General features: G+C 42.0%; 1 protein-coding gene across 1 annotated transcript in view; it reads left to right on the top strand.

Annotated features, from left to right (window-relative positions):
- Positions 1–23056, top strand: part of LOC114590882 (uncharacterized) — an 81171-nt gene that overhangs the window by 18669 nt on the left and 39446 nt on the right. The window contains exons 9-15 of the mRNA XM_077923498.1: positions 1785–1950; positions 3178–3384; positions 3933–4094; positions 16285–16365; positions 18278–18440; positions 21913–21987; positions 22680–22832. Of these exons, the coding sequence (XP_077779624.1) occupies positions 1785–1950; positions 3178–3384; positions 3933–4094; positions 16285–16365; positions 18278–18440; positions 21913–21987; positions 22680–22832 (1007 nt within the window). The remainder of the gene's footprint in view (positions 1–1784; positions 1951–3177; positions 3385–3932; positions 4095–16284; positions 16366–18277; positions 18441–21912; positions 21988–22679; positions 22833–23056) is intronic.

The following is a 23056-nucleotide window of genomic DNA, read 5'->3' on the forward strand; positions in this document are numbered from 1 at the left end:
ATACTTATCTCGTTATTTTATGGCACATTTTATTGCTGTTAAGAAAAAAAATACAAGGGTTTAAATCTCCAATTACTGTTAATTTAAATGTGAAATTTGTAGGAATACTTATTTTAAATACTTTTATACAAGCTTCCACACAAGAAAGCCAGAAACGTAATGGGGACAGTGGATGATAGATCACAAGGTGCAATGTAGCCTGCACTATCTCCACATGGAATTACCAATGGTAGATCGTACAAAAATAACTAGATGCACTCTTAGAAAGGTAAATAGGCCCTGAATTGGCTCTGATTCTATTGCTCATGGAGCCAGAAGACACTATGGTCACACTTGCCAGTCCAGGAAAACTGCTTTCTTGCTGCTGTGACTACTCTGCTAACAATGGAATTTATAATTTGGTGGGATAAAACATTTCTCTTTAGTCCAAGTTCTCAGTTTTGACGCAGTCATGAAGAGATCAGTTATGGAAGTATAGATTCCGCACCCCCCCACACAAAAAAAGTTAAGACAAGAATTTTGGAGTTCATGAGTCACAAGCTGTTAACTCTTCAGAGGAATACTTAGTACCAAATCAGTAATGGATTTATAAGCAGGCCAGATTTGTTTGTTGGATTTTAGAACTATCTCCTACTGGGACGCGGGTGGCGCTGTGGGTAAAACCTCAGTGCCTAGGACTTGCTGATCGCAAGGTCAGCGGTTCGAATCCCCGCAGCGGGGTGAGCTCCCATCGTTCGGTCCCAGCTCCTGCCCACCTAGCAGTTCGAAAGCACCCCTAAGTGCAAGTAGATAAATAGGTACCGCTTTATAGCGGGAAGGTAAATGGCGTTTCTGTGTGCGGCACTGGTCCTGGCTCGCCAGTTGCCACTTCGTCACGCTGGCCACTTGGCCCGGAAGTGTCTTCGGACGGCGCCAGCTCCCGGCCTCTTGAGTGAGATGAGCGCACAACCCTAGAGTCGGTCACGACTGGCCCGTATGGGTAGGGGTACCTTTACCTTTACCTTTTACTACTTATATGAGATATAGACCTCCTGCAGCATTCACTAATTGGGACTTCAGATTTGGAAATTGTTATCAGTAGAATTTAAAACTGGATGTTTGCAGATAGAATTATTTGGAGCTATGGCTTAGATCCAAGAAAGATATTGCAATGATAAAGCCAGACTAGATGTCACTCAGGTCTCTTTCAGCTTTAGAATTTTATGACCTTACATTGTGTTTGTTAAAACTACTGGTGAGTAATTTGCAGATATAGAGTTGCATGAAAGTCTTTGTACAATGTACAGAAGGAGTTTCTACCAAATCTCTTTCTCTGCACTTCTCAAAACCCAAGCTACTTAAATCCCAAAACCCCACTCCTAACTCCTCACACTTTCAGCCAAACTATCCACAACCTTCTAATAAAGTAGTTTATGGAGCTGTCATAAAAAGTAAGGAAGCAAGTCAGATCCCCTCTTTCCCCTTGTAATTCAAGCACTAAACATAGGATAGATCTTGACAGAACAGTGCAAAGCTGGAGACTGGAGTGTCCTCCTTAGCCAAGCAAATAGTGACATGATAGAGCGATCCAGGTGAGTTTCCTTGCACAGAAGTGGAAAGCATATCACACCCTCTCTAACATCCTAAAACTGCAACTGAAGAAGCCGTCATAAAAGGAAGGGGTTGACATACCCAATTTCAAACACTGATTTCAATAACAAAACCTGTGGATCCAACTCTGTAATCATAACTGAATTGTTACAGCTTTACTAATTTCGTGTCTTCCTGTTATTCTTTTTACCCAGTAAAATCTTGGAGTGACCAAGGCTCCTTGCTGCACACATTTCAAGGTCATTCGAAAACTGTCACAAAGCTTCTGCTGCACCCAAACTCTTCCTCTTTATTTATCTCTGGATCTCTAGATGGATCAGTCAAACTCTGGTCATTTGATACAATGGACATTTTTTACAGGTAGTTTAAACAAGGTAGTACTCCCTAATTTATAAATATATGGGTTTATATCTGGAGGTGGAAGGGTACCTTTGCATCCAGTTCATACATTTCACACACTAGGAGGTTGACTAGCATTTCATAAAGCTTCTAAAATACTAATGTTGTAATCCTATGTACACTTACTTGGGAATAAGCTCCATTGAACTCACTGGAATTGATGTCTGAGTGAACATGTATAAGATTATACTAGGAATTTGTTTTAAAATTCTCCCCCCTGAATATATCGATTGTCAAAGATATTGCATCACGTACTTTGTACAATTCACTATAAATCGTTCAACAAATTATATAATTATAATGATTTTTAAATGGCTTTTGTAGGGGCTGGTGTTATATATTGCTTATAGTAGCGTTTTTCTGTTATATTTGCATATGATACAAACCGTAATTACCTGTTGTTACAAAGTTCCTTCTTTTTGCTGGCTGTTTGACAAATGTGCCAAACTGACTAATGATGTTGCCCTCATTGACTTAGCATCAGTATTTGCACATAATGTGGATGATGAGGACAATTTTAATGAATTTGATGTGCTTCCAAGAGTGTCATGTCATGAATTTCAACCATGGACTGGCTGAGTGCAGAGGAGTGGTGGGAGGCACTAGCTGGGGAACCCCCAAGGGAAGAAGACTCAGAGACAGGGGATTGGTGGTGGAAAGACAATGAGTGGCCAGAGGGAGCAGACAGGGAGGAAGAGATATTGGAAGCTAAAGAGGCAACAGGGTTTAGTGAGCAGGAAGAGGCTGTGTCAGAGAGCAGTCCAGAATTAAAGACAGAAGCAGAGGCTGAGTAGAGGCAGGCTGCTGAAGAAGCCAGAGAATCTCCCCCCTCCTGCTGCGACCAGCTTCCCTCCCCATGGTCCCTCAGAACATGCAGAGAAATGAAGAGGGCGGAGCAAAGAGAGACAAGACAACAGAGCCTTAGGCTACTGGGGAAGGATCCTGGGGAGGATCCTTAGAGAGCAGTGGGAAGGCGGGTACCTTCAGTCCTCACAACTGCCTCACTGGAGCAAGACCTAGTGGGAAGAGTTGCTGTGGTCACTAGGCCTGCACTGTTTTGGTTTCTTTGAATGAAGAGTTAACTTCACTGACACCAGGTGTTTTATGGCTGATCTACTCCCTAACTCCAGCTCCCAGCACTTTTCTTCAGCTCACATCTGGCCTATAATACCATTCTTTTATATCCAGCATATCACCATTCAAAGAAGGAATACGTTGGATTGGCACAGTGGATGATAATTTTCTGTACTGCTGTTCTCCCCGCAATCTTCATATATATGATCTGAATTCATTTACAACCTTTTGGACTCGTTTCAACAGTCCAATAACTGAACTCTACGTCTGTAGTGCACATGAGAAGTCCAGCAGGGTGGTTGCTATGGGTGCTGACAACAGGTATGTTGAAATGTTGGGATTTCTGTAAAACAGATTTCTTAAAAAGCAAATTCTTACTGTTTCCAGTGTGAACACATTGTGATCCTTCCAAAATAAATATATTACTATCTGGATGATATAACTCTGAAGCAAATGGTTCAGAGTCATTCCATACATATCTACTCAGAAGTAAGCCCCACTGAGTTCAGGAGGACTTATTTCCTGGTAAGTTTGTATTGGACTGTAGCCATAATATCCTTATGCTAGTATCTAAAACCGAAAGCAGTTTCCTAAATAAAGATGACTGCATATATGGGGCCCTTTTATCGCAATGTAAAAGAGTTCTTTTTAAAGTGTATACCAGTGTTTCCCAAACTTGGGTCTCTAGCTATTTTTGGGCTACAAGTCCCATCATCCTTAGCTAGCAAGACCAGTGGTAGGGATGATAGGAATTATAGTCCCAAAACAGCTGAAGACCCAAGTTTGGGAAACACTGATGTATATAATAGTTGACCTATAGTTTTTTGTTTTTTAAAAAATTCTGTTTGCTCTCTGTTTTCTTTCCAAAGTTTAAGAATATTCTCACTTCAAGACGGGGAAACATTATGCACAGTTCTGCCACCTCCTTATCCTCCTCTGATCCAGCCAGTTCTAAGTTTTACCTACAACCGAGCCAGTGGAACTGTTTTCTTCCTCCTGACACCTTCAGAAATATGGGTCTACACAGTAAGGTAATCATGCTAACCGTTTTGCTTGCCACTCCAGTTACTGCATCAACCCAACTCTTACACAAGTGTGGTTCACAATTTGTTCAGCGAGTGAGGAAGCCCTGATGAATAGGAAGACAAAATAACATCTTTTATCGCTTCTGCAGCAACTGCACCAGCTGCCTGTGATCATCTGCACCCAGTTCTAGGTGCTAGTGCTTACAGCCCATCATAGCATCAAATCCATATATCTTACCTGGTCACCTCTTTCCACATTAACTCATTTCTAACTGAGATACTATTACTAAGAGCTACACTGTTTACGTTCTTTGCATTAGATGAAATCAGCAGCAGCAAGAAGCAGGACTTTACAGCCATTAAGAACACAAGAAGAGCCTGCTGGATCTGGTCAGTGGCCCATCCAGGCCAGCATCCTGTTCTTACAGTGGTCAACCAGGTGCCTGTAGGAAACCAAGAAGCAGCATCTGAGCACCAGAACACTCTCTCCTCTGGCAGTTTCCAGCTACTGGTATTCAGAAGCTAGTAACTACTGATGGCCTTATCTTCCATGAATTTGTCTAATCCTCTTTTAAAGCCATCTAAGTTGGTGGCTGTCACTGCCTCCGGTTTGAGTGAGTTGCATAGTTTAACAGTGTGCTGTGTGAAGAAGTGCTTCCTTTCATCTGCCCTGAATTGCCCAGCATTCAGCTTCCTTGGATATTCATAAGAACATGGGAGAAAAACTGTTCTCTGTCTACTTTCTCCATGCCATGCATCGTATTATAAGTTTCTATCCTGTAGCCTTCACTCGCCTTTTTTCTAAATGAACAAGTCCCAATTGCTGCAATCTTTCCTCATTGGGCAGTTGCTATATCCCCTTGATCATCTTGGTTGCCCTTTTCTGAACTTTTCCCAACCCTACAACATCCTTTTTGAGGTGTGGCAACTAGAACTGTGCACAGTGTTTCAAATGCGGTCTCGCCATAGATTTGTATGGCATTATGCTATTGTCCCTAAGGCTGTCAAATTATCTCCCTTGGAAGTCAAGACCTGTGAGGCAGGCTACAATCCCAATCCCTCACTGACTGGGGTGGCGATTGATGCGGTAACACAGACAGCACTGTATGCTCCTCAGCCCTACCAATTTGACTAGCCAGGGCAAAAAGGGATGGGTAGGTAAGGAAAATGCCCCGTCGCTGTCTCAACTTCTAGGCAGGCATAGTGGAGAGGCTTAGTTTGAGTCTAATTGCTTTCATGTGATAGCAGGGCCCAGTAGAGCCTATAGCAGCCAAGCCCCCCTCCCCAAATGCTCCATTTCAGGACTTTTCATTGACAGGGATATCACCAGTGGTAGCTTCTGCCTTCCATTTGGGTAGATGCATTGGTGTGTTTCTCGCTGGTAGGGGCTTCTCTTCTGATAGAGCCAGGCAGGACTGGACACATCCTCTAGCATGGCAGATCTGGGGTGTAGATTGCTCTTCCTGGCAGTTTGCTAGCTAGAATTGTCTATCTGTCACTGGATGAAGATTGGGGTCACGGGGTAGGGGAAGCTTCCACTTGCAGGTTATTATTGGGGTACAGTAGCAGAGGGCAATTCAGTCAAGCACCATACAACCATGTGGTTGCGGACAGAGTAACAGTGGCATAGCTTCAGTGCCACTTCTTACCTGTTACAAGCTTTCATCTCCTTCTTTGATTGACTCACATCCATCATGGGTAGCTTTCAAAAGAGAATCATTTCACTAGCCACTGCTCTTTAATGAACTTTCAAAGCAGCTGTGAATCCCTCTTTTTCCATGTGGTTACTTATTTACTTATTTATTTAGCATATTTGTTATGCACCCTTCACCAAATGGTCCCAAGGTGAGCTACGTATAGCAATAAAGCAGTAACTTAACAATATCATATGTACAATATTAACATGTACATAGAACATTCCTAACAGCCTAAAAAAAGCAGCTGATGAACAAATGCCAACAGTTCAACATTAAACCTCACCTGGAGGTGAGGCTGGAGTCCTAGAGCCTGACTGAATGTGGGGCTTGACTAAATTATTGTTTTGCTGGCTGCTGAATTATTTTAAATTTCTTGTTTGCTGTAAAAAGTATGCTAGTCTCATACTTTTTACTTTTAGTGGTTTTATGTTGTGTTGTGGTACTTTTACATAAACTGCTTTGAGCCAAGGAAATGCAATATTTAAATGTTTTAAATAAACAAGTTGAGTAGAGTAGGTTAAAGAACAGGCCATTTGTAATTTGAGGCCAAGAATGTGTGTATATACCATATTTTTCGCCCTATAGGACGCACTTTTTCCCCTCCAAAAATGAAGGGGAAATGTGTGTGTGTCCTATGGGGCGAATGCAGGCTTTCACTGAAGCCTGGAGAGCGAGAGGGGTCGGTGCGCACAGACCCCTCTCGCTCTCCAGGCTTCAGGAAGCTCTGTGCAACCCTCGGGAGACCGGCTCCGACGGTTGCGCAGAGCTGCCTGCAATCCCGGGCTCAGCGCAGCTCTGCGTGGCCACCGCCCCGCTCCCGATGGCCACGCAGAGCTGCCCGCAGTCCCGGGCTCAGCGCAGCTCTGCGCGGCCACCGGGAGTCGGGCGCGAAGTCCCGCCCCGCTCCCGGTGGCTGTGCAGAGCTGCCTGCAGTCCCGGGATCAGCGCACTTCTCCCCATCGCCAGCCCCACAAGCTCGGGGGACAGCGGGGAGGCAGAGCGCGCCTTCCCGCTGTTCCCCGACCTGGTTCTTCCAGCCCCACACCTGGGGGGGAAATAATTTTTTTTTCTTTATTTCCCCCCAAAAAAACCTAGGTGCGTCCTATGGGCCGGAGCGTCCTATGGGGCGCAAAATACGGTAGGCCCCTTCGGTACTTCTTCAACTGCAGAAACAGAAACAACATAGTGAAGCCTAATGGAAAAGGTGTAGGCTCAATTTACTGTTCCAGTTTACAAGGCACCTCTAGCTTGTGCTTCTCAACTCCACTCATCCAGCTATAGAAGTTGACTCCAGTTCCCTCTGTAAAACCTTTTGTTGCGCCCTTTCAGCTCTTGCCAAAATGGCATTGTCTCACACAATGTGCTCAGTGAATTGTAGCATTTTTGGCTTAAACATGAGCCCTGGTGATTGATAGTAATCATCCACCCTTAATTCCAAAGAATTAGTTTGGATTAACTCTCGAGAGATTTTTTCCCCCTCTATTGGGTGATGTTAGCAAGTGACATTGGGTATTTTAGAAGCACCTGAAGATTTTACTGTTATTAGGTGCTGAAGGTTTTTAACAGAAGCCAAAAACAAATTTGCTGATGAGTAAGATAAACTTGCATTCTCACCGTAATATTGAAAACAGTTGATTGGTCAGTTGGTATGTGTTGCTACAAGTTAAAAGGTATAGAAAAATGAAATTATATTTTTAATGTTGTTCATTCTAAGGCAAAGAGGCAGTGAAGTGAACATTACCTAAAAATACTGCATTACTTGTCCATATTGACCAATCTGAGGCACATTTTAATGGCATTTGATTTGTAGACATCAAAGTCAGGACCTTCTTAAAGATGGTGCACAATTTAAGGAATCTGTCCCCAGGGAGACGTTTCATCTGTCCCCATCTTAGTTGCATGTTGATAGCTTTTAAATATTTGATTTGTACAGCTTTAACATATTGTTTTATGCGGGTTGCTGTATACGATGTGTGTGTATTCTTGGTTTCTATATTTTTACTTCTGGATATGAAAGCCACTCTGATTACTTGTTTAAACAATATAACAATAACCTGAAATTAATTAAATGTTCTGGATTTTGAAGAAGGAAATAAAACAATTGATGATACTTATGCCAGTAGAACATGATAGTGTTATAAATATGTCAGCTACCTGTGTCTAATGCTCTGAGGCTAAATATATGTACAGTGGTACCTCAGGTTAAGTACTTAATTTGTTCCGGAGGTCTGTTCTTAACCTGAAACTGTTCTTAACCTGAAGCACCACTTTAGCTAATGGGGCCTCCTGCTGACACCTCACCCTGAAGCAAAGTTCTTAACCCGAGGTAATATTTCTGGGTTAACGGAGTCTGTAACCTGACGCATATGTAACCTGAAGCGTATGTAACCCGAGGTATCACTATATTTGCAGTAAATTTGACTGAAATCCAGTACTTTTTATTTAATATTGGTGCTCTCATAATTTTTTTTTAAAGTGAATTCTTTAGGACGTTACTTGAAAATTGGTTGTCTGTAAGTGGAGTTACAGTGTATTCTTTTTGAATAAGTCCTAACTGTAGGCCTATATAATTGTACAATAAAACTGAATGTGTCTCCTTAGGGAAAACAAACAGCTGTGTCTTCCCTGTCCACTTTAAGTTCAGTAGAGGACAAACCATAATGCCTGAAATGGCGGGTGTGGGTTTGAATTCAATTAATATGGGATGTCTCCCTTTCTCTGTGTAGATTTCCTCCTCTGCTGATGTGTCATTGCCCAGTTCAGAGGGTTCTTCCTGGCTGGGACAGTGGCAGCTTCAGTAATATTAGCACCTCCAGTGATTAACTTCAAGTACCTGTGATATAGTAGGCCTAGTTCTCAGACAAACAGCAGGTAAATAAGTGTCTGGGCTGTGCCATTTCAGACTGCAAGTGGGGGTTCTCATGGGATAACATTCAGGACAGAGTGGCTTGCCTGGTGGGGCAGTTCCGCAACAGTGTTGTTGTTGTTAACATTTCTACACTGCCCTTCATCCAAGGATCACAGGGCAGTTAACAATATAAAATCACAAACAGACATACCATATTAACAAAGAAAAACAATTCAACCCCCACCTGCTGCCCACAGGACACCATAAAGAAGTACCTGGTCCTTTCCCACCACTCCTCCTTCAGGGTCTTCTGTGCTGTTCTCCATGTGTCCCTGAAACTGCTCTTCTAAATAAAGGAAGTACAATGTGCAAAATAATAAATGTGCATCTGTTGTTTTAATGATAGAGATGTGCATTTTTAAAACGTGGCAGTCTGTATTATGGCTCTAAAATGGATTAGTAAGAATTGGAAATGAAACTTTGGAACAGTAGATCACACACACCACAACCACTGTAATGTATTTGTGGCAAGTGAACAGTAAACAAAGCAATTTCCTTAATTATTATTGCATTTGAGTCTATGTTGTTTAATTGTTGCCAAATCCTTCCTTTGCCCTAAATTCCCAACATCTCAGTATCATTGTGCCTCCATTATACTCCTCTGTCCTTATATCAAGGCAAAAAAGGTCTTAGTTTCACATATTCGCTCATAGGACCTAAACTGGTTGTGACTGACCAGGAATGAGACCTTGGGGTCGTCGTAGATAGCTCAAGAATGATGTCAACCCAGCAACTGTGAAAAGGGCAAATTTCCATGCGAAGAACCCTTAGAAAAGGAATGAAAAATAAACCTGTGCCAAAAGTTTAGGGAAGCTTTTAATGTTTGATAGGTTATTGTATTTTAGTGTTTTGTTGGAAGCCGCCCAGAGTGGCTGGGGAAACCCAGCCAGATGGGCGGGGTATAAATAATAAATAATAAATTATTATTATTAATAATAATAATAATAATATAACAATGTTGTTATACAAATCTACATTTTGGAATACTGTGTACGGTTCTGGTCACATCACATTAAAAAGGGATTTTGTAGAGTTGGAAGAAGGTTCAGAAAAGGGCAACCAAAATGATCAAGGGAATGAAGCAACGCCCCTGTGAGGAAAGCCTTGAGACATTTCAGTTTAGAGAAAAGACGAGTAAGAGGCAACATGGTACCAGTGTATATAACACCATGCATGGAATGGAGAAAAGTTTTTCTCCTCGTGACACTAGAATTCACAGACAATCAAGTGAAGCTGAAGATTCAGGAAAGTGGCATAGTTAAATTATGGAACTTGCTCACACGAAAGGCTACCAACTTCGATGACTTTAAAACATGATTAGACGCCCTCGTGGAGGACAGAGCTATCAGTGGCTTTTGCTATGTTCTTCCTCCACGGTTTGAGGCATTATTCTTCTGAATACCAAATGCTGGAAACCACAGGTGGGGAGAGTCCTGTTGTCCTCAGGTCCTTCCTGTGGGCTTCCCACAGGCACCTGGCTGGCCACTGTGAGGAGATGATCTTGGACTGGATGGCCCACTGGAGGGCTCTCCTTATGCTCTTAGGTGCTGCTGCTTGTCCTTGCACATGTTGCTCTTTAAAGTATTGCTGAGCAGATGCACACTTGTCATATTAGTTCAAATATGTTTAAAAGTGCAGTGGAAATATATTTGGGCTTTGCAGAATTTGGTAAATGTATGTTTTGCCATTGTATCTTCAGTGAAAGACAATGGTAGAACACTGAGGCACTTCAGGGACTCTCAGCTTTGGTCAAGATTGAGCTTATTCCTGGAAAATGGTGGGTGTCACCTCCTGCTCAGATTTTCCTGGCCAAAGGTGCGGGGACCATTCCTGAAGTGGCTTATAGGAAAAGAGTGGCTGAGCAATCCCCCAAATGGAACATGATGCGGGGAGAAAACCCCAGAATGTAAACAAAATTAAAGCCTGATATATGATGAATGCATTTCCTCTGCAATAGCCTGTCTGGTGTTAACTTTTGAAGCGGGGTTAGTTAGAATCTAACCATAGTGGTTTTCAATATTTTTATTACTATTTTTTTACATCCATACCCCACTTTCCAGACTTTTGTAGTTTCAGTTTTTAAGAAACTTTAGAATGTTCAAACTCACAGTTCTATTCGTAGAATAGTTGCATTTCACATTCAGCAACGTTTGTTGTGGGTGTGAAATGGAAACCAGTGCACCACTGCGCACACTAATATTTTTTGTATATAGGCTGCCCCAAAATCTTTCCAAAAGGCAAAATACGGTAAGGCAGGGCAAGAGTTCTTTAACAGAGATAAAATCATGATTGATCCTGGGACACTTAGAGCATATAAATATGTTTCCTAACCAGCCATAATAGGGTGTGTTCAATTCTATTCCAAGAATGATGAACCTGCCAGCTTACCCCCTTTGAGCAGAAGACAGAGAGGTTTGTTTTAGCATTAATCACCCCTCTTCCTTGAAGCCTTGAAAAGCGATATCTCATTTCTGCCTTTGTTCTGGTCAGTTGCAGCTTCTCCGCAGCTTCATAAGTAAAGTTATCCATTAAAGTAAACTGGACAAAGCTATCAAGAGCTGAACTTGCTAGGTTTTGAAACATGGAAACTCATAAGGGATTCCTCAATGAACAGACTGATAACAGCAGACAAACGTGTACAAGCTTGCACGCTAGTATTCATGTTCTGTAATGAGCAGCTGGAGGAGAAAGTTGTTTGTGTTCTGTGAAACAGTTTAAATGGGTCACTGGAAAGGCTCAATGGACCACGCACCTTAGAAGATGATGCCCAAACCCTCCGCCGATGTGCCAGGATTCCTCATGTGACTCAATGTGGAAAGGGTTGGGTGAAGCCAGGAAGTTTTATAACGAGTCTCCTTGGGAGTTGTGAACCTTTTGAGCTTGGTTTAATTAAGAGAGTTAATCTCGATTACATCAGAACTATCTAGCAGATGAAAAATCTTTCAAGCAGCTATCTAGCTGCTGAGGCTTGGCAGCATTTTTTTAAAACATCATCCTTTCTACAAATCAGTCTCAGCAAGGGTATATACATGAGAACATACAAACAGAAGAATAATGTTTTTCAGTACTGCTTGGCAGTATGAAGGCCTGTGCATACTTTTTCCTTTCAGCGTATTTAGGAATAAGATCTGAATGAATGGACATACTAAATTAGCTACACTGGTTTCATTGTCTTGATTATGGTTGATCTCATATGTCAATCGCAGCGGACCCACAGAATCTAGAGAGTATCTTCTGGATTTCCAGCATACCTGATTCCTTTCCTTTTAAAAATCAATTTTATTAAAGGTTTTCAACCTAATGTACCATAAAATTCAAACTAGACTAAAGAGAATAAAACAACCTCAATATATCAAACAGAAAAAACTAAAGAAAAAGTAAAATATATTAGTAATAATACTCAAATGTTCCTCATAAAACACAAAATTATAAATATATGTAGCACTCAGTATACCTGATTTATGAATTGCTTCTCTTCTGCAACATTTTGTAAACTCCTGTGCAAATGATAACAATCGAGGACTAACAATAGTTTGGATGGGAAGGTGAATTTTGCCAATTCTGTCTTACCATGAAGCACCCAGCACCACCATCCACTGATTCTGGTCCTGGGAGTTGGGGAACCCTCCAGAGGTGGCACCTCGGGTTGCAGATGCTTCAGGTTACAGACGCTTCAGGTTACAGACTCCGCTAACCCAGAAATAGTACCTCGGGTTAAGAACTTTGCTTCAGGATGAGAACAGAAATCGTGCTCCGGCGGTGTGGCAGCAACAGGAGGCCCCATTAGCTAAAGTGGTGCTTCAGTTCAAGAACAGTTTCAGGTTAAGAACAGACCTCCGGAACGAATCAAGTTCTTAACCTGAGGTACCACTGTATTGTGGGAGATGGTGATGGGGGCTACTGGGGGAAACAGGAGAAACCACCTTCTTATCTCCTCTGCCAGCAAGCTCCTTCTGCTCAATCAGAAGGACCTTTTCCATCCAAGGCACAAGTCAACTCCATGGCAAAGAGTTCATTTCACCAACACCAGCTGCACTTCTTCCTGGGCCAGGGATAGTAGTAGTAATAGTAGTAATTAATATTATTTATTTATACCCCGCACATCTGGCTGGGTTTCCCCAGCCACTCTGGGGGGCTCCCAACAGAATATTAAAAACATGATAAAACATCAAACATTAAAACAGGGCTGCCTTCAGATGTCTTCTAAAAGTCAGATAGTTGTTTATTTCCTTGACATCTGCTGGGAGGGTGTTCCACAGAGAGGGTGCCACTACTGAGAAGGCCCTCTGCCTGGTTCCCTGTAACCTCACTTCTTGCAGTGAGGGAACCGCCAGAAGGCCCTTGGCGCTGCACCTCAGTTTCTGGGCTGAACGATGGGGGTGCAGACGCTCCTTTGGGTATACTGAGCCGAGGCTGCTTAGGGCTTTAAAGGTCAGCACCAACACTTTGAATTGTGCTCGGAAACATACTGGGAGCCAATGTAGGTCTTTCAGGACCTGTGTTATATGGTCTTGGCAGCCACTCTTGGTTACCAGTCTAACTTAGTCACAGTGGTCCATGCACTGGTAGCTTCACTGTTGGATCTCTGCAATGTGCTTTATATAGGTCTGCCTGTGGGCTTGGATTGTGAGTTGCAGCAGGTACAGAAAGCAACAGTAAAGTTGGTGGCTACCCACAAACATAACACCAGTTCTGGAGGAACTGCACTGACTGTCAGTTAGCTGCCAAGCTCAGTGTGTTGCATTGATGTGTAAAGTCCTATACGGTATAGGACCTAGGTGTTTGCTCGACTGCCTACCCTTGTAAACACCAACCCGGTATTTGAGATTGGGTGGATATTAAAAACCCTTGTAGAAATATTTTCCTCTACTCAGGCATTTGGTCAGTTGATTGGAGATGTTTTGTCACTCTCATGGTGCAGTAAAGTAAGTTTGATTTATTGCTGTTGCAGCTTGATTTTTTTATTTATTGTTGTTTCATTTTATTATGTTTTTATGTTGTGCCTTGCTGTGAGAATTTAATGAGCAGCGGGTTCTAAATTACCTAAACGCAGCACAGCTCTAAATTACCTAAACACAGCAAAGTGTTTAGGTACTTTGAATTTGGTTTTTAAAATACTGAAAATATCACTCAGAAGATTTTTGTATAAAAGTAGATGATATGACTTCTCTATTATGAAAGTGAGTTAATGCCATTTGTTTTAAATATAGCAAGGATGACAGACTTATTATGTCCCAGTTTGTTCCTATTGTTTGGTAATGAATCCGTGTTTCGTTTTACACATTCAGTGGGATAATGCGTAATTGCAAATTAACATGTGACAAACATAATTCTTGAACTCACGATGAGCCATTCTAATAGTCACATCCCTTAACGCCTTGAGAAAATGGGGTTATTGCTTAATTAAGTTACACCCATTGTTATTGATGCGTTGAAGATTACTATCGAGGACTTTGTGCGTACTAAAGAACAAATCTGCCGAAAGCATTAACACTGAATACTTTTTTTTTTTTTAAGTGGGTAATTTGGCTCAAAGGGAGAGGCTGCATGGTGAAATTAAGCAGATGAAAATTTAATGAACTCAGAGTTGTATTCGATGTAGCGCTATGGCAAAGGTTCCATTGGTGCAAGGATTTTCCTTGCAAAACAGAACCTTCTCCCCCCTCCCTCCTTAAATCTGCTGTGGGGATCCCCAGATCCTCCTGAGCAGATCTGGGAATCATGTGGGCCGAGGAGAGGAGGAAGTTCTCATTGCCCTATCAAGAATCTTTGTGCTGCCTTCCACTAATGCAACAATCTCATTGAATTTGGCCCTCATTGCCTTAGGCTGTGTACAAAGCACTAAGCAAAATACTGAGGAGCTTGTAGTACAGAATACCAGACACGCCAAGTGTCCCTATTTTCCAGAGGCAATTCCGGATTTAAAGAAGTCACCCCGATTTCTTATTTGATCCCAGAATGTCCCACTTTTCCTTAGGATGTCCCTTTTCTCATCAGAGAAATGTTGGAGGGTATGGAGTTATGCAACCCCTGAACCACTATGCAACCTTTAGAAAACATTTGACAAGGCAGCACTGTATAGGGAAGCTTCTTTAATGTTTATTATGTTTTTATGTATGTTGGAAGCAGCCTGGGACAGCCCAGTCAGATGGGTGGGTATAGACAGTAAAATTATTATGGTTTGTTGAGACAGAGGCACTCTTCCCTTTTGTAGCTAATGTTCAAATGTTTCTTCCTTAATAACATTAATGAGCTAAATCTAATGGCTCCTTGCTTATATAAACTACTATAAAAGTTGTCCAAACTGCCCTAAAAGTGAATTTTTAGCCTCTTATGCCACTGGGGATTTAATAATGAAATTCTGTTCTATTAACCCTATTGATTTTCAGTTCCCTTATGTAACTGTGATTTGTGGTGTCATATGCAAGGATTTGAGAGGTTATATTGCTTTGAGGTTTGACTAACTAGATCAGTGTTTTTCAACCACTGTTCCGCGGCACACTAGTGTGCCGCGAGATGTTGCCTGGTGTGCCGTGGGGAAAATTGAAAAATTCGAAAGATTTAAAAATAAAGTATTTTATAATTTTTCATATTTCTGTTTACTTACTATTTCATAATAAAGTAATTATAAAATACTTTCTTTGTGTTTATTTGATTCCTATTCAAGAGAATTACTTTATATATAGTCAATATAGGCACAGAGTTAATTTTTTTAACATTTTCTAATGGTGGTGTGCCGCGTGATTTTTTTCATGAAACAAGTGTGCCTTTGCCCAAAAAAGGATGAAAAACACTGAACTAGATCCTAAACTGTTTCTAATCTAATACTGTAAATGTCACTGGCATTTTTAATAGAGGATGTGCTGTTTATTCTGGGAGAGTGTGAAGCCATAAAAAAAAAATATTACTTGCTGAGCCAGCAATCCTATTTGAAACCCATTTGAACAGCAATAAATAAATTTTGGTAGTTTCCAGTGGAAGTTGAGTGGAACTTTGGCTTGGCTTCCTTCTCAGAGGTTTGGCCAACCACTCCTGAGATGCAGTGGCCATGTGCCTGTGCTGCCGTTGCATCTAAGAAGCGTTCATCTTGCTGTTTGCAAAAGTACCTCCAATAGGGAAGCTGACAGTGAGTTTTCATCCTGTAAGCATGAGGGCAGCGTGGCAGTCTTGGTTTCCCCCCCTGCCTTCCAAAAAGGAACAAAGTAAGCTTTCAGGCAATGAAGAGGTGGAGGAGGGGTTCAGCTCTTCCCACCTGTTCTCTGCAATGGACCTCAAGTCATTGTTAAAGAAGGCCTTATCTTTGCGGGTCACTTCTGTGGGGAGGGGATAGCATTCCCCAAATGCAAGTCCCTCATGATGAGGTTTCCTTTTCCAGAGAACTTTAACTTTTTGCTAGTGTGGGGGATGCCTGGAGCCCCCAAAGCTTCCCACTCCTTGCTCAGGTGCCTTTATCTCTATGATAAAACTGAGGAAGATATCTTGAAGTTCAGAAAGACTCTTGCATGATCTCACTTTAACGTTACAATAGTGATTTATGTTAGTTCAGAATGTTGTGGGAGGTTTTAACACCTGAAATGTGCTTTGATTCTAGGACTAATCCAGCATGTAGAGCAGCAGTGTGGACTATAGGAGAGTTACAACAACACTTGTATAGGAAACATCCCTTTGCTTCGTAAGTTTCCTTAATCTGTTCTGTAGTCTTTCTAATTGTTATTGAACTGCTTTTTCATCTGGCGTAGGCTTCAGTTCATTAAATATTTTTGTCTGTTCAAGCCCTCTTTGGCTGCATTAGTAGAGTGTATTAATCCAGTTAATTTCTTCAGGAATAGTTTTGAAGTAATTTCATTCCACATGTCTAGAGCACCATATGTGATCCCTAGTAAACAGGGAGTGATGAATGCGAACAGAATTATAAAAAGGGGTTTACAGATAAGATGATGCTTGTATTCAAGAGATTTTACATGCTGAATATTTCTTATATGACAACAGAACCCCCCTGTTCTGACAGCCTGGGGTGTCAGAATGAATTATTCACTACATTAGTGGGCATGGACTTCAAGCAGACCTATGACTGAGTCATAAACTCTGCCTATGGAAGAAATGACATTTGCATTTTGATGAAATTTCAGATGAGCAACCGGGGAAAAATTGTTTTGAACAAGTCACCATCTTAGATTGGTGTGTTGATAAGGCTATAATGCGTGTATCACACACACACCCAAAAGGAGAAAGAAAAAACACATAACAATATTATTATTGTTTTAACATGTTGATGTTTACTGTCCTGGGCTTTTTTGGGAGGAAGGGTGGTATAAGGATACCAGGGGGTTACTCAAGAGCAATCAGGCAAATGCCTCCCTGGTCAGCTGTAAAGCCTCGTTATTGGTGCCAAAAACCCTTCACCATGCAGAGCGCCACTATTCCGTGGCTCGTTCATTCACTGGCAGAATCTGTGAGTGGGCAGTCCTTAAACCTTCCCCAGCAGAGTAGTTTCTTGACGCCCAATCTGCACCTCCCCTCCTGGCATGGAAGCCTACTGCGCAGGGAGGGCGTGGGTAATGGAGGACCTCTCTCCTCCATGCTTTGCTCAGGCAAGGTGTCCTGGCACCGCCTCGCCTCCTCCGAGCCCTAAAGCTCCTCTCCACTGGAGGTGTGGTTACTCTCCTCCGCTGAGGAGGTGCTGCTTCCCACAATCTTTGGGGGCTCTCTGTAATCCATCCGGCTTTTCCCCTCTCGCCCCTGAGCCGATGGCAGTTCCCTGACAGGTGGGATGCAAATGTAATTAATTAATAAATATTTAAATTATTAAAAAGCAAAAATTATATGAAAAAGGGTTCTTTCTGCAGATATAGTTTTCTGTGACATTCCATTTACTGAACATGGGGCCCCAGCTTTTTGAGGCCCATGGGCGCACATGGGATTTTTAAAAGGAGAGGGAGAGGGGGAGATGTGGGCAACACCACAAAATTGCTGTTTCGGGAGGCTTTGCCAATAGCAAAGTGTTGGCAGTAACCCCGCTTGCTCACACTGTGTGTGCTTCTTGGGTGTTGGAAGGGATGCAGACAGGCTGGGAGGGAAAGAAAGAAAGAAAGAAAGAAAGAAAGAAAGAAAGAAAGAAAGAAAGAAACTACACAGATCCCCCCCAAAGAAGATGGAGAAGGGAGCTGCCCCCCTAAAAAAGACCCCAGAGAGGGAGGAAGCAAGCAAGCGTATTATCAGACATCCAGAGAGGAGGTGGCAGCAAACAAGCCAACAGACCTCTCAGAGATGAGGAGGAGGACCAACTTCCTCCAGCAGATTCCCAGAGTGGAACGAAAAACAAATACTGATTCTTTCCACCTGCCCCCTCCTGCAACTGGCAAAATGAGAGGCAGGAAGGAATACAGAGGCTTTTAGGATGCTGGGGGCAGGGGCTTCACAGGTAGCATTGTACCCCTGGGTACTCTGCACCCACTGGTATTATGTTTGGTGCAGCAACTTTACTGGCCAAAATTCATGTAATACTGGTCTCTTGTGCCCATGTCACTCGTATTGCATCCAGTATGTGCTCCCACCTTTGAAGTTGCTTCAATATGTCTTCCTAGCTGTATTCAGAAGAATGAACATTTTCAACATACTCGAAAAAGAAATTTCAGGACTTCAGTGAAATGCGAATGCCTCTGCAGCTTGTCTTCACCATTGTGCTACTTGATAGATGAAGGAGTGGTGTTTGCAGATAACCAGGAATTTCTGGTTCTCGGCATGCAGGTAAAAAGCCAGATGATATATGCATAAAATTAATTTAATGAACTAGATTTGTGCTTGCCAGTAAAGGTTAGTATGTATACATTTGCATCCTTCACAGGGGTTGGAAAGACAAATGCTGAATTGACAAATATTTACAAATTTGGTGCTTAAGGTATGTCCATAGGCTAAGTCAGCTTCTTATGGACAAGTGTTAAAGAAACTAGCCCCCTCCAGAATATGTTAACCATTTTAATCTGCTTTATGCAGTTTTCTGCTATGGGGGATTTTCCATCTTCTTCCTTGAGGAACTGCCTGAGGACAGAGGTGTGTGCGTGGGCAGGGGAAATAGGGCAGGCTTTTAGAAATGCAAAGTGGTTACAAAGACACCCAGAAAAGCTTATTAAGATAACATCCAAATGTAGTCATAGGAAACTTAAAACCCTCAAATTAACAGATTATGCATTTGATACAAAGCATCCTTACATTATTGTTGGTCATTCATCCCACTTTTTCCTACTCTGGCAGGCAGTGTCTTTCCAGTGTCAGAGCCAGAGATCTTTTCCTGATCGGTCTTCAGAGGTCCTTTTCAGGATCCCTTACATTTTAGATGCTAGGGTCTGAGGTGTGTGTTGTGCTCCCTTCATAATAGATTGGCAAAGATGTCTGCTTAAGACTTGGCTAACTGCTGCCAATTAGAATAGATAATACAGTGGTACCTTGGTTCCCGAACGGCTTGGCTCCCGAACAAATCGGCTCCCGAACACCGCAAACCCAGAAGTAAGTGCTCCAGTTTGCAAATGTTTTTTTTGGAAGCCGAACATCCATTTCGGCTGTCGGCATTGTTTCCGGGGCCAATCAGCCAGTCAAATGCCGTGCCATGGTTTGCAAACGTTTTGGAAGTCGAACGGACTTCCAAAATGGATTGCGTTCGGGAACCAATTTACCACTGTATTGGGTTAGCTGATCAAGGGTTGGACACAATCATATAATCTTAGAGTTGCAAGGGACCCAAGGGTCATCTAGTCCAACCCCCAGTAATGCAGGAATCTCAGCAAAAGCATCCATGACAGATGGCCATCCAACTCCTGCTTGAAAACCTCCAAGGAAGGAGAGTCCAAAACCTCCCGAGGGAGACTGTTGCACTGTTGAACAGCTCCTACTCTCAGAAAGTTTTTCCCACATGTTTAGTGGGAATCAGTGTACTGAAATAGCCCTTTCTAGTGTAAGGAGGTGGGCTAAGGTTTCTAAGTCAAGAAGACAAAACAAGGACACCAGGAAGCTGAACAAGGCCAGAATTTAATGTGATTGGCCCCTGCGAGGAACAGGATATTGGGCTACGTAGTCCTTTGGTCTGATCCAGCAGGATAGGAAGGGAGATTAGGGGATTAGGGAACCTCATCAGAAGTTTGCAGGGTCAAGAAAAGGAAGGCGCATGAAGGATGAGCAAAAGTCTGTAAACTGCATTCCCGTACATGACTTGGTGTGCTTTGAATGGGAAGTGGATGTAGTGGCAAGGGGGTGGGGTGGGAGAGAACCAATCACCGTGAGGGGAAATGAAGAGAGAAAAGCAGCCAATAAAGTCATCTGGGCCCTGGACATTCACTAAGCTCAGCAGAGGAGCAACAATTCCTGGAACAGGATTCCAGGTTAGCTTTTAAGAAGTCCAGGATTTGAGTCCACCCTTCACTGCTGGTTCTGACACTAGGATATAGCAAGGATATAGCTAAGGTAAGCTTCTCATTTAGTTACTCAAGTCTGTGTTTCTAATGGATGGCAATTAGATTGTATTCATTTTATTTATATATATTAATTAGGGTGTATTTCACAGCTTGTGGGTTGATCCTTTCAAGCCAAATAAGCATTGATAATGATATTTGTGGTTTTGGTATTCTTTTATCAGCAATGATAATAATAATTTGCCATGGTAAATTATGAAAACACTAAAAAAAAAAAAAACGACCACAGAAAGCAGTCAAGAGATGTTGTGTAAAACCCAGTAAGGAACAGTCAGTTATAGTCAGCATTTTGAAAAGATTACTTGTATGCTTCTGTTATACTGTGGTACCTTGGGTTACATACGCTTCAGGTTACAGACTCCAATAACCCAGAAATAGTGCTTCAGGTTAAGAACTTTGCTTCAAGATAAGAACAGAAATCGTGCTCTGGTGGCGCGGCAGCAGTGGGAGGCCCCATTAGCTAAAGTGGTGCTTCAGGTTAAGAACAGTTTCAGGTTAAAAACAGACCTCCGGAACGAATTAAGTACTTAAGCCGAGGTACCTCTGTACTCTCACATGAAAACCAGACTTCCACACAAAATGCATATCTAGCTGTTTGGCTGAATAACACGTTATGTTCAAGAACAATTTCACAGATTGCTGACCCTGAAATCTGAAACATGAATGCTACAGCAGTTTGCAACAAAGCATTAAAAAACCTTGTATAACTTGTTTCATTATGGAGTGATTTAGCATCTGAAATTTTGTTAGTTTGTAGATCTAATAGTTAAAACGAAACAGGTTGAGTACAGAAAGTACAGTAATTGCAATTATCTTACTAGCAACCTGTCACTGTGCTCTAAAAATCTGCCTGATCGTTAAGAAATTTAGAAATTTGATAGTGGACAGATTATGGGGGGAAAACATTTTAGAGCATAATTCACAGAGTGCCCTCCCCACCCCCTGCATGTGAAGCTGCACCTGGGGGAGGAGATCAGCATAGGTATCAATGGGATTATTTTCCATCTCTCTTTTACTTTACAAGCTTAAGTGTACATAGATTTCCATACCTTGGTCATCAATGAGAATAGGAGGCCAGTAATTCACCCATCCTCCTCCTTCCCATTGCACCAACCTGCAAAATATTCAAGTCTCGTGGAAGCTGTCTAGTCTTTATTTATTTATTAGAACAGAGCAATAAGTAATATCCTGGGATCTTCATGTCTTTGACTTTATAGGCGCATTCTAATATTATGGCATTCTGGGGGAAAGCTGTGGGTGTTTGTAGGTGTGGGTGTTGATGGATAGTGTATGTGTGTGTGTCAGATTTTTCATCTCATTGAACATAATGAGCCATCGTTCAGCCTGGACACCGAGATCCAGCACTGAGGGTCTTCTGGTGGTTCCCTCTCTGCGAGAAGTGAAGCTACAGGGAACCAGGCACAGGGCCTTCTTGGTACTGGTGCCCATCTTGTGTAAGACCTTCCCATAAAATGTAAAGGAGATGAGTAACTATATAACCTTTTGAAGCACAGCTGTCAACGTTTTCCTTTTTTAAAGGGAAATTCCCTTTTTCCGAATAGGATTCCTCGCAAGAAAAGGGAAAAGTTGACAGCTATGTTTAGAAGACATCTGAAGGCAGCCCTGTATAGGGAAACCCTGTATAAGGTTTAATGTTTTGTTACGTTTTATATATATGTTAGAAGCTGCCCAGAGTGGTTAGAGCAACCCAGTCAGATGGGCAGCGTACAAATAATAAATTACTATTATTATTAAAGGATGGACGAATTCTATTTCTCCACACATCAGTACAGAATTTGGTTTATTATGAAATGACTGCTTATACAGATCCAGTAAGTATGCTTTTTTCTAATCTTACTTTTCTCAACAATATGTAAAAATGGTTTTTTTAGTTTAAATATAACCCTTTTTTATATACTTCATATTTTTGAGAACTGACGGGATTGTGATAAGATCATCACGTTACATTAATTGGACCAAAAAGGCTGCTACAAGAAGTGTCCTACATGTATTATCTTGAACTGCTAATTGTCCTCCGCATAGCATATATTTTAAAGGGTGAGGCACACCACGTGCACTTAATTACCATAATCTAGTTGTTCCGTGTTTGCACAAAATTTCCTCTAGGCAGGGCAAAGCTGGGAGCAGAAAGGCATGCCCCTTTCCACACAAATTATCCAACTAATTCCTTAGTTATGCAAAGACTATCCACTGAGGCCCATCAGTACTAACCCTCTCAGCAAAAGGGAATTCTGGCAGGCTAAGCTTGTCCAACCAGTTTGAATCATTATAGAACCGCAGTCTTAGGAAGCAGGGTTCTTGAGAGATCATCCAGAGCAACATATCTCATTAAAATGTTAAAGATTAATATGAAACATTATTGTGAAACCTAAACATACCAGCACCTTTCCAAAGAGTATATGAAAATGTGCTCTAAGTGGCCCGCTGATTTGGTTTTTTTTTAATTTTTAATTTTATCCATTCAGGAACTGCTATTTTAAAATATAAACATCAATTGGTTTAGGTGGTCCATTTAAGACACGATGTGGCCCATCAGCAGCTAATAATTATGTGCCAGAGCCCAAGATGCAAACTGATACACTTCAGAAGCTTACCTGGTCTGGAGCTCATGTCGCAAGTGAACACAGCAAACGATACCATTGTTTTTACAAGGCTTGTGAGTAACGAGAACAATTGAGTGCTGGTGTGAGAATATGTCTGCGTGACACATTAATGGAAATGCTAGAGTTATTGTGCTGTGTCAAGCTGCAGTTGCTGCAAAAACACTGCTGCATGGTTGCTCTCTGGGGCAACCTATCAACAAATGTGAAACCTTTGTTGAATGGATTGCAGTAGCTGCCAATTTGCTATCAACCTAGATTCAATGTTTTACTACTAGTG

This window comes from Podarcis muralis, chromosome 2, assembly GCF_964188315.1.
Source record: "Podarcis muralis chromosome 2, rPodMur119.hap1.1, whole genome shotgun sequence".
NCBI lineage: Eukaryota > Metazoa > Chordata > Lepidosauria > Squamata > Lacertidae > Podarcis > Podarcis muralis.